The 12,751-nt window shown below is 43.4% G+C and overlaps 1 protein-coding gene across 2 annotated transcripts in view; it reads left to right on the forward strand.

The window, feature by feature from the left end:
* Window positions 1–8,093: 8,093 nt before the first annotated feature.
* The window catches only part of SMYD1 (SET and MYND domain containing 1), a 28,755-nt gene continuing 24,097 nt past the window's right edge, over window positions 8,094–12,751 (forward strand). Inside the window, exon 1 of one of the 2 annotated variants that reach the window (XM_069856521.1) lies at window positions 8,094–8,460. In XM_069856521.1, the coding sequence (XP_069712622.1) occupies window positions 8,324–8,460 (137 nt within the window). In that variant the 5' untranslated portion in view covers window positions 8,094–8,323. The remainder of the gene's footprint in view (window positions 8,461–12,751) is intronic. The other variant, XM_069856520.1, reaches the window with a different exon arrangement.

The following is a 12,751-nucleotide window of genomic DNA, read 5'->3' on the forward strand; positions in this document are numbered from 1 at the left end:
GAGCACTGTAACAATTCCCTCTGGCGTCTGGGCTCAGAAATCCCATTGACGAGATCTGTGCCTCTCTTCAGGAATGACCCTGTTTTCTGTGTCATCTCACAACAACGAGATTGCAAGGACGGGTCCTGGGCAGCACAGGTTTCGAAAAAACAGGTGATCCCAACTTTGTTGGTGCTTAAAGGTGTTACCATCAGGTAAGGCTGTCACTGAAAGACACAGGGCATGATATAGGAGATTAAAAAGATTAGCTTTGGGGCTTTAGCAGTCCTGAGGGTGCCCCATTTACAGATGTAATCACACAGAACTGAAAACAAGAGTGCAGGTCTTGATTTCCAGAAGCACCGTGAAGGATTAGAGCCCATTTCTAGTGGGTATAGTGAAGAGAGAGCATCAAATATCACCTGAATATCCAGGTGATATCCAAAATACTTACATTCTTGCTCATTCATTTAGCATTTATAAAAATGATGTACTTTATGCAATTATTTTTTAATGTAGAGATACTGCAGAGAACAGCAAAATATGGGCATTGAGAAGGCAGTAGGAACTGCAGTTACCCAGCACCTCTCTTAGCAAGAAAACTGGAGCAATTTGTATCATATTTTAAAAAAATAAAAATAATAGAGGTGGATTTTTGAAATCTGAAACCAAGCATGCTGCCTAAAAATAATAAATCAGACTCTTAGAGTCTGAATTGAAAGGTAATGATTTGTTTACTCTTTGTCAATTCTAGTTATGATCTTAGAAGCACAGCCAGCATTTTTTTGACATGTATTTTTTAAAAAAAATCTTCTTCAATGGAGCAGCAATTCAGTTAAGTCTTTAAAACACTGATGGACATTTTAATATTATTGTACCCATACATTTTACTACCTGAGAGAAGTTTGAGAGTGCCTTTTCAACTTTAAAGCTTTGCTATAACCTTCTTCCTTTTACTAGGTTAATTGTAGAGGGATCTCTGTGGCATGCCGTGCAGGAAAGGTAGGGAAAAAAAGTCTTTCCTTGGGATAGCATAAACACAGTAGGAAAAATACTAACATTAATTAAAATAACAGAGATCAGGTAATTTAAAAAAGCCTGTTCAGCCCAGGATTTTCTACCACTTGATTAAAAAGGAAATGCTCCCAGCTTTAGTCTGTTATTAATTTTTCTTTCCTAATTCTTGAAGGTAGAGAAGACAGAAAGCAGAATAATGTAGTAAAGAAAATATCTAGGATAGACAAATCCCTTTAGGCAAAGGTATAAATTTTCAAGTTCAAGGTGCTAAACCTACAAAATGATATAGCCAAATTCTGCCCTCAAACGCCAAGAGCAAACAGAGCTTTTTAATGAGAAATACATGGATGTACATGAATCAAGTTCAACAGCAGCAAGCCTTCAAGAGCAGACATTGACCCACATAGATTTTCTCTTTTTCTAAGCCCTTGCACACAGCTGTCTCCAAGGCACATCTGCACAAACCATGCGACGAGTGCATCTTATCAGGCTACCACCAGTTATCTTCACAGTAATTGAGGGTGCGTGCTGGAGCCTGCCCCAGCTGCAAAGTAAACCAAGTTAATTTACATCATGCACGCTGCACTGATTTGCTTCACACTGCAAGCAAGAAAGGCAGGAGCCTGCACACAGTCAATTATCTCATCTCAGCTGGCTGGCTGTAGCTTGACATGATGTGCAAACTCTATTGCTGGTAATCAGGCAATCATATTCCTGCTCTGTAACAGAATGAAAGATGAACAGAAGCTTGAGTGCTTAGAGCATCAGCTCTCTGAAGCTGCAGGCAAATAGCATCACCAAAATCCAGTCCCTCTTGGTTGTGGTACAGCAGGCAAACACAGTCACTGCACAGAAAGCAATCTTAGCAATCAATTCAGATATCTGCAAACATCCACCGCAGATATCAGGCCAAGTTAGCAAGTTAAACTCCTTATCAAATATGCTGAACTGTGGTTTACAGCACTGTATTCCTATACGAGGAAGAGAGGTTGAACCAGACATTTTAATTTTTGTAGTTGAGTGAAGAACATTTCTCCAAGGAAACTATACTGTAAATCAAAAGAAACCTCTTAGGCTAAAACAAATAAAAACCCCAAGGGGGGTGTGTGTGCGTGTGAAGAAATTACCAAGAACAGTTGCCACAGAAACTTTCCAAATCCAGAAGCTACTGGTAATTTTGTATTTAAGAAAAGGACCTTCTCTTTCCTCAACAGGCTACCAAACCAGAAATCACCTATGATATCCAGTTCCACAGCTCTGTTTGGCACAGGTATGAATTAAAAAGCACAACCACCAGTTCTTGCTATGTCTGGGTCACGGCAAAACCTGTACCAGCTGTGCAGTAAAACTAAGGGTGTGAGGTACCTCTAAACACTGGAAATCTATGAAACAGCCTTCAGACCCTTAAAATCCCTTGAAATTCCCAGAAGGTCAAAGTCCTTGTAAAGTTAAAGGCTTTGTTGCCAGTCCACCAAAGCACGTTTTGGAGTGCAGGAACATGACAATTCAGTTCCAGAGAGAATTGTGAAAAATGGAATTTAAGCCTAAACATAGCAAGAACACATTCCCAACTTTCTCCAGTATATTTCTTTGAAAAGCATACATACTTCTGTTGCTTTTTCCTCTCCAGAAAGCTGACTGCTTAAAATAGCTGTCAGCTTTTTAAACAGAGAGATTAATTCTACCAGAGTTCTTTCTGTTTGAGAGTACCACTAAGTTTAACTGACAATAGGGAAATCTGCTGTTAATGGATGTTTCACATATTTAACAGAAGCCCATGTTTATGCACTGCTAAATGTGTGGCTTTTGAAAATCAAACAACTCTATTTTCATCGTACAACTGAATAGTCAATGATTATAAAACACTGACCAAAGCCTTTCTACATGCAGGTATTTTCATAGAATTATTAAGGCTGGAGAAGACCTCTAAGATCATCAAGTCCAACTGTCAGCCCAACCCCACCACGCCTAGTAAACCACATCCCAAAGTGCCACGTTTAGATGTTTTTTGAACACCTCCAAGGATGGAGACTCCACCACTTCCCTGGGCAGCCTGTTCCAATGCTTTATCACACTTTCAGCACAGAAATTTTTCCTAAGATCCAATCTAAACCTCTTCTGGTGCCATTTCCTCTTGTCCTATCACTTGTTACCTGGGAGGAGAGATCAACACCCTCCTCATCACAACCTCTTTTTGGGTAGTTGAATAGAATTATGAGGGCTCCCCTCAGCCTTCCCTTCTTTAGACTAAACAGCACCAGTTCCCTCATATTCTCCTCATTAGACTTGTTCTCCAGACCTCTCACCAGCTTCGTTGCACTTCTCTGGACGTGTTCCGGCTTGTACTGAGGGGCCCAAAACTGAACACAAGATTTGAGGTGCAGCCTCAGTGGTGCCAAGTACAGGGGGACAACCACTTCCCTCCACTCGCTGACCACACAGTTTCTGATCCAAGCCAGGATGTTGTTGGTCTTCTTGTCCACCAGGGCACACTGCTGGCTCATGTTCACCTTGCTGTCCACCAAAGCCCACAGGTCCTTTTCTGCTGGGCAGATTTCCAGGCACTCTTCCCCACGCCTGTAGCGCTGCATGTGGTGGTTGTGACTGAAGTGCAGAACCTGACATTTGGCCTTGTTGAATCTCAAACACTTGGCCTTGGACCATCGGTCCAGCCTGTCCAAATCCCTCTGCAGAGCCTCCCTTCCCTCAAGCAGAACAACACTTCTGCCCAGCTTAGTGTCATCTGCAAATTTACCGAAGATGCACTCAGTTCCCTCATTCAGAGGATTGATGAAGATGCTAAACAAGACTGGCCTCTATTTTACACATTTTGAACAGCTTGGTGCTTGCTCCTGGAAGCTCCACACTTTTTTTTTTTTTTTTTTGGGGGGTGTCGGGTGGTATGCTATTTGCTAGATTTCAGCAGGATGATGTCTCTCAGGAGAGATTACCTGGGAGAGGTCATAAGAAGGAGGGGAGCACATGAATGTTCCCATCACTTCTCAGCCACAACCTTAAGATCCAATACCAGGGCTCCGTGTCACATGTCTGGTGTCTGGCAGGAGCATGTTTGTCACCTCACTGTCCCACAACCACAACATTACCTTCTGGATCTACAGTAAGACCCTTTGCCATGAGAAATTAAATGCAATCACCTGTTTTTGAGCTGCACTTTGAGCCATTCAGCCCTGCTCCTTTCACAGACAAAATGCAGACAAGACTCTCATTGCGTTTTGCTCCTTCCTAATTTCTGCCTTTGGCATCACATGCCCTTTACTGTTCAATATCTGTCCTGTAAGAGCAGATGTCATAGTCTGAGCCCCAGCTCAGCTAAATTTTGGCAGCCAAAATCATGGAGTTGAGCTCCTAAATCCCTTCCTGCCCACTCCCAGTAAATGAGTGCAAAAAGACTTATCGGCTGGAAACTAAAACTACAGCTTTAATGAAATGATAATAATAATAATGATGAAAATAATTAGAAAGGAATAAAATATATACAAATATATGAGATTGCGCCCCCACCCCTTGATGACTGTATGTCACCACAAATACTGCAGAGAAGGCACAAGGGGAAGAGTCGGAGTCTAGGAGGTAGCTGGGCTTGGGAAATGGATTCAGGAACACTTATCCGGGGTCAGGGGCAAACAGATAGAAGAGGTCCTCACTGGACATTGGCTGTCACAGAAGAGGGCAAGACCCTCATGATCTCTCAGTTTTATAGCAAGTATGATGTTAATGGGATGGAATACTCTGTTGCTCAGTTGAGGGTCACCTGCCCTATTTGCCCTTCCTTGCAGGTGCAGCCACTTTTCTTGCCCCAGGATCTGCCTTGTCTTATAACTGCCCAGTAACTACCCATATCAGCCTAGCAACTGCCTTGCAGCAACTAGTAACTGCTCCATAACTACCAGTAACTACCGCTTTCAGCATAGTATCTGTCCTGTAACTACTAACTCCCTCATAGCTGCCCAGTGATTACCTCTAAGTACCAGCTTCAGCCTAGTAACTGCCTCACAACTACTAGTAACTGCCTCATAACTGCCCAATAACTACCAGCATCAGCCTAGTTACTGCTTCCTCAATAACTGCTAGTAACTACCAATATCAGCCTAGGAACTGTATCACAACTACTGGCACCTGCCTCGTATCTGCCCAATAACTACTAGTAGCAACCACTACTGTTGTCCCCAAACTCACGGGTTAGTTTACCAAGTGGGGTCCTAGCTTTGCACAAACTGGAATAAAACTCAATACTTTGACTTTATGTGTTTTTGGTTTGCATGCTGAGTAAATGATCCCAGAATTTGGGGACAGTATCAGCCTAGTATCTGTTGTACAGCTACTAGTAACTGCCTCAGAACTACTAATACCTGTATAATAACTGCCCAGTAACTACTAGTAAGAGCCTGGTAACTGCCTAATAGCAGTTCAATAACTACTAGTAAGAGTCTAGTAATATAACAACTACCTAATAAGTACTAGCCACTGCTAGTAAGAACTTAGTGTCTGCCTAGTAACTACTTAACTGCCTACTATCTACCTAGCAGCTACTAGTAACCGCAGGCTTCTCCTCTCACCTTCTCTGCCCCCGGCACGCAAACCACCCCCAAAATCCCACAAATTGCTGCTGATCCCCCAGCTGGCCCTCCCCTGGATCACTCAGTCGATCCATCCCTCTGTGGGGCTGCAGTTCCCCCAGCCCCTGTTACGCTCACCTCCCGGAGAGCAGTCAATCTGATTTCCTCTCGATTTTCCATGCTGTCACCCCAAAAAGGGGTCCCATGGGGACACAGAGCCCACCCTCACCCTGTGGGACTGTGATTATATTTGATAATTTTTGGAAAATTTCTTGAAGGGCGGCAGAGGGTGCTGTTTGTTCTCCCATTAGGAGGACAGGGCTGCTCACCCCTCCATCCTGATATCCCTACAGACCCAAAGACACAATAATCAGCTGTTGAAGGGCCAGTCTTGCTCTTTGCCCTCATATTGGTGTTCCTCTCCGGCTGGCTTTGAAATTCAATGTCATTCCAAGGGATTGGAAGTAGGGTCATTGCTCAAAACAGCTACTTAAGCTGGAATCCCTGTTATCCAGCCCTTCATGGCCCTTTCCAGCTTTTAGGGTGTTCTCAAACTTGCAGTTTTACCACCATATTTCTGTATGCAGCTGGGTCTGAAACTGTGGTACCAGAGCTGTGATGGCTTATCTCCTCCTGTACGACCTGTACATGCCGCTGTGGCATTCACCAGGCTGGAAGGGGAGAAATGAGACTCCTGTTACGTTCCATCTCAACCAAAATGTAGGCTTTATTATGATCTTAAAGGGCTAGGAGTGTGTTATATTGGATACACCACACATCTGCCCCTGCAGAGACCTGGTCTCTTGCAACTGTCCCAGAAGGACTTTGATCCACTGGTTTTAGTTGGTGATTTAAAAAAGATGTATTCTTTGTTATAATTACATTCTTTGCTATTCTAGTCTGGTTTATTCTGTTCTAGTCTAGTCTATATTCTTTTTTTATCTGGGAATCAGAAAATATGTTTAATGTGATGAGAGACTGGGTTTGATATAGACACAATCCAAATAGTGTTTTTTTTCTGGGGGAAAACCCCCAGCAACTGATTTTGAATTGCTAAACTATTGTTGGCAAATATGTATCTTTAAAAGGCACTTAGACTCAAGGGAATTAAACGTGGGTGCAACCAGAGCATCCAGACATCACATATCACACAATCACAGCATTGCAATTAAAATTGCAATTGCTTCTAGGAGCTAATTTCCTGTAGTGACTTTTCTACATTGCACAGTGTAAACTCTGAGAGGTCTGTGTTGACCAATCTGCAAAGACTCTGCCCCCCCCTCACCCCCCAAGTAGCACTGGAGGAGCCTGGTTGTTTGGGAAAGGCTGCTCATCATCACAAGAACACCCAGATCACCCTGAATTTATGGAGTTGTAGATTGATATTGTTTGTTCTTGGCACATGCGGGCAAACTATAACACAAGATACTTGTACTGAAGTGTGATACCATCCCTCATTCACTGGCAAGGAAAATTGCCAGAAGCTTTTAGCAGAATATGCTGAGCAGTTCTGGTTGTCTTGAAGAGCAGGACAATACTCACACTGCCTTGGCAAGGTAAAGCATTTCTTTTATAGGCTAGGGATTACCTGCTTTACTTCTCTGCACTTCACTTTCCTTGTTAATCAAACAAGTTTTTCTGTGCAACGTGGATGTATTGGATGAGGTTTGCAAACATTGATACCTTTGTGGTGCTTAGAAATCCCACAGGAAATAGCATCAGGTTTCCTAGGGATGAGAGGGTGAGGTTAGCAGGAATGTTATTTGAATGATAAAAAAATTGCTGAGTGACAATCTGGGCTGTGTTCAATTTCCCCAGCGAGGTTCACATGGAGGCCTTCCCTAGTGTCACTCTGAGCTTGTATTGGCTGCTGGGGACAGAGAGCAAAGCCAGAGCCTGGTTTCTCATGGTTTTGGTCTCACTGGTGTCCCATCTTTTCCACTTGAGTGGCTCAAGTTCCCCCATCTTCTCCACAGCTGAGCAGTGGAGGTAGGGAGAGACCTGAAAATGCACTGCTGTGTCCAAGAGTTCCAGTGCATCCAAAACTTTGTGAATATCTGACATGCAGCTTGCACTGAACCACCACCTTCCAGCTCCTTCCACGCTGCTCTGTGCACCCGTTGCTTCTGGCATTTGGGAAGCGACTCCCCCTTTCCAGGCTCTGGTGGCAACAGAGAATTCCCAGGCGTGTGTTTTACTGTTATCCCTGCCTCTAAACATGCCATCCATCTCCTAGAGGGTAAAAATAAAGCAGCATTGTTTGATTTCTGGAAAAAGCCAGATGACAGTGGAAGGGGTCAGAAATACGCATACCAGCCCTCCCCACCCCACTGTCTCAGCTGTTGCTTCCTGAGAGACAGAAGCATGTGGCTGCTAAAAATACCCTGCAGAGAGAATACATTCTCTTTCCAATGGGAGAGGATAAATTAATCTGAGTCGTAACATATACAACAGCTTGTGGCTGGCAGAAACAATTCCAAGCATAGTTTTTGGAGGGGGGTTTCCTAACGAAGCAGGAGTCCCAGCCCTCTGCCTTCCCTGCGTAGGGCGGCGATATTGTGAGAGGATCTCTGCCTCCTGCCTCTCCTGCTCCCACCTCTTTGCCCTCCTATGGGAAACAGGGCTGCGGGGGGTGGGAGGAGGACAGCCCTTTTATAAGCCTGGACTTGCAGCAAGTGGAAGGTGACAGAAGTGACAGGAGATTTGACTTATTCCAAGACACCCACCTCCCAAGCCTTGGGGTCCCTGGGATGACCAAAGGGGGAATGGAGTCAGTGGAAGTGTTCACATCTGAAGGCAAAGGCAGGGGCTTGAAAGCCCAGAAGGAATTTTTGCCCGGGGATGTCATCTTTGCGGAGCCAGCCTATGCAGCTGTGGTTTTTGATAGGTAAGAGAAAAGCACTTGTAAAACACAGACTGAAAGTTATCTCAATGCGAATTTTCATCTGGCTGGGTGAGTAGAAGTTTGAAAGCATCTGGACATCATCAGAGAAGGGTGTGAAGAGAAGTCAGTAGCACTTCTGTAAAGACACTTTTGCAGCTTACAGAGAATGTCCTTCCTAGGACTCAGATCAGCTTTTTTCTTTTTACTTTTAATATGGCATAATCTGTTTTTCCAGGTTGTGATCTTGCAAGGTGCTCAGTGCTAACAGCTTCTACTAAACAGGCTGAAAGTTGTGTGTGTTCTGTGCCTCACAAAAAATCCACGTTACCCTCCCGTGAACGGCCAGGAGTTAGTGTAGTTCAGGTACAGCAATCTCAGACTGGCTTTGCTGTAGCCTCTGGTGTATAATGCATGATAAAAGTAAGTTACGTTGTGCTCTGCTCACATGTACAACCTCCCAGCTGTACACGCAGCTTCATTGCCTGCTGCCTTCAATCTGCAGGTGATATCGTTTCTGTTTAAGTGATTTTATATCTGTAGTCAGACGAGTTAATTCAGGGCAGGTTTCTGTTTTCAGTCTTGCATGAGATTGCTTTTAAATTTTTGTTCACACTGATGCAGCCACAAACTGAATTCTGGTACAAATACATTTTTCTTTTCTGCTGCTTGTTTCAAGGACAAACAAAATTCAATCAAACTGTGCTATCGGTATGGCTGGTAGGTGCCCACTTCTGCCCTTCAAATCAATGGAAGATTCACTTAAATGCCCTGAAAGCTAAAAGACACAAAGAACCAATTTCTATGTTAATCTTTCATGGGATAAATCTAGAATAAAGCTCAGACATGAATGGAATTTCTTCAGCCTTGCAATGTACCGAGAAAAGAATTTGGCCTGGATTTTTAAACTGAGGACCTAAATGTCAGCTGAAGTTTTCATCCTGGGCTTAGGAAATTCATGAGCATTCCTCAAGGGTGTTGTGGTGAGTCCTGAGACTGATTTTTTCCCCTGAACTACTACTTCAGTGAATGTTCTGCCCACTAAACAGGGTGATGAGTGATTCTGCCTAGCTGAGCTTTCTGTGATTAAATCAGCTCCACTAACAAAGTCCAGGATGCCAGCAGAGATCATGCTGTCTTTTTAATCCCAGTCATTTTGTAACTGAAGCTTATTTGTGCTACTGTGTAATCTGGCAATAGCAGAGAATTGGGGATTAAATGGACAGAGCAGGAAATAAGGTTTTTTTGCATCCTTCATTCACTTTTTCCCTTACCCTTACACCGTCAGTGAGCAAACCTGTTTTATCACCCTTTACAAGAGCAGCAATGACATTTCTTAGTTTGTACTTTAGTATGTAATTTATGAGCTCACATTAAAAATATTACTTCTTATTTTAAAATGTTAGGTTCTTGAACCCTGAATGCATTTACAGTCGTTAGTGATGAAACCATCTCTCTTTGACGTGTCTTTTTAGCTCCTATACTTCAGTTTCACTTGTGCCACTAGCTGGAATCTTTCTGCGATACTATGTTTGCTTCAGAAGTGCCTACGGACAGTGATTTCTCCCATATGCATTTTTGAAAATACTAGTTATCCTTTAAGCCATTGGAAACATTTTGCTTTTTGATGGCTAGCTGAGATTTTTTTCTTCTGTGTGAAATGTTGAGAGCACTGTGCGCAGAGTGGAGCTGCACATGTTGAAGAGCTACAACTTCACTGCATTTTCAAATGTTACTTGTGTAATGTGAGATAACAGGGGAAACTATCACCATGTTGGCCCTTAAGGGTGCAGGGTGTGTCTTAGACTTAGGTTTCCAACAGAAAACCTTTGATAAAGAGAGATATGCTTCCCTCCCTCCCCAGGCTGCGTTTGTTTAGTTCCCAGACTAAGCTGCAAGAAGGCAAGGCAAATGCATCCCTTCTCTGTGACTGGAGAGGATAGGGATGGCTTCAGTCATTCTTCTCTCTCTGCTTCTTCTCTATCCTGCTGTGCAGCAATAATGCAGTAATAATGGACACTTACCCTCCTGTCCCAACATCTCTGAAGCAGGAGGTGCCAGCAGCATGCTTGTAAATTATTGCTTAGCAGGGAAAATCCTGCACCTGAGATAATGGAAACATGCATTTTTTTCCTGTGAAAATTGCTCCAATGTTTTCCACATGCATGCAGGGCTTTGGTTTTGAAGGTACCTTCTACTGCTGCCCCAGAGTATTCAATTGCATAAACCCCCAGTGAACTGTTTGCTGTGGAGGGGTAGCCCGGATCTTTGTAGGACCTGCAAGAATTCATCCACACTAGGACATGGACTCGATGATCCGGTGGGTCTCTTCCAACCTGGTTATTGTATGGTTCTATGATTCTATGGTGGCTGGCTTTGTGCTGAAAGAACTGCTGTGGCCTTGGTGTGGACAAAGAGTATGAGATAACTGGGTTTTTTGTGCCCACAAAAAAGCATTCAGAGATCTTAAAACTGGTGTTGAGTCTACACTATTCAAAAGGCTCTCGCCTTGAATTGGGAAACCTGAAATCCAGAGTCTCTCATCCAAATTCCATTCAACATCTTTGTCTCTTGCTGAAAGTAGCATGTATGTGTACTGTGGAAAGGGAATTCAAATATAAGTGATTGGTGGGTTTAATCATTTGACTCAGTTGTACCAAATATGCGATCAGGTTTTCCACAGAGCTCAGCTCTCTTTGGGTATAAAGGCCACCATAGCAAGACTAAAGTGTGGATTCGGTCTGTACTTCACAGACCTTTGAAGAGCTCAGGCTTTTGGGAAGTCTGCTTCCAGTTTGGATACCAAGCCCCTGAAATCCTGATGCTCATTTTGCTGTTGAAATCAAATTCTGTACGTAATGTATACAGGTGGCAATTATAGCACAGTGCCCACACTGTGATCGTCTGTGTGAGTGCATGTGATGAGGAACAGAGCAGTCACAGTGAAAGTTGCTTTTTCAGATTAGTAGAAGCAGTTCTTTGGAGATTCAAGAGTGTTTTCTTGGTGTGGCTGCGCTACAGAATGGAAAGCAGCTTGTGTTTGTGCCCAGGCACACAGCTGTCAAGAAGTTGGAGGTGTTATTGTTCAGAAATGAGGGAGCTTAATAAAAGATTATCGCCTTCTGACCTAATGAAGAACATTAATTATGAAATGAAAAGTTTGCATTTTCTGCTATAGTTTTTTAACAGCTGTGCAAGTGACAAACCCCTCTGCGGGGCTGTGCCACAGCCAAAATCTACCTTTCATACTCTGAGAAAGTATTGGAAGAATAAACCTCTTTGTCTCAACTGTACAGGGATCTAGGGGGCCTGAACAACTCATCTTGACACCTGGTGAGAGATGCTCACAGCAGAAAGTGTGCATACCCTACAGTTTGGGCTTAAATGATGCAAAGGCTCTTTTCTATGTATTGATATGAGTAGTTTGGACCTGAGGCTGTCAACCAGCTGCACTGTATGAATACCTGTCTTTCAGCAGGAATGTGAGTTTGAGGAGGTGTTGAGAATTTTATTTTGCTGCGAAAAGAAGACATGTTCTCTTTAACAAAAGTTTATCAGCTATGATACTCTGAGCAAGACAGACCCATCAATTTACCTGGACCAGCCTACAGGGTGATGTGATGACTTGTCCAGTGATATGCTTTGGGTTTCAGCTTGCACATTAAGACACTCAAAACTAAGGTCTTAAATAAATGTCTGTGTAGATCTAAGGGCAAGGTTTAGTTGCCATAGGTGTTTAGTGTGATTTGAGATGCCCCAGGGTGTCTGAGATATCCTCTTTGGGCTGACAGGTACAAAACAGGATTTATGAGAATCAAGCCTCCTCTAAGGCCAGATAAGTGTCCCCGCAGAGCCTAAAATAACATCAGGCTCCTACATCCAGGCAAGTGAAACCACCCCTTAGTGTCCATTATAATTAATAGAACACTATAATGTGCACCAAACACAGGCACCTACTTTTGAGCTGAATGGCTTTATGGACTTTACTGAGTGCTTTGATGGGATCTCTACCTAGACATTGAGGGTACAGATGAGCACATCTAAGTGTTTAAATCTGCAGAGCACATCCCACCTTGGAAGCCCTTGAAGGTCACAGGGACCCTGCAGTTTCCTGAAGGTCCCTGGAGTCATTAAGGCTAGTGAGGACTCATACTCTTCAACCAAATGATGGCCATCTGAGCAGCAGTTTTATTCCCGGAGCCAGGGACTTTTAGTCCAGAAATAGATAAAATTCAAAGTGAAGCTAAAGAAGGTTCCTGTGGACATCAGCCAGCTCATAGATTCTTAGATTCTAAGG

The sequence above is a fragment of the Phaenicophaeus curvirostris genome, chromosome 4, assembly GCF_032191515.1.
Source record: "Phaenicophaeus curvirostris isolate KB17595 chromosome 4, BPBGC_Pcur_1.0, whole genome shotgun sequence".
NCBI lineage: Eukaryota > Metazoa > Chordata > Aves > Cuculiformes > Cuculidae > Phaenicophaeus > Phaenicophaeus curvirostris.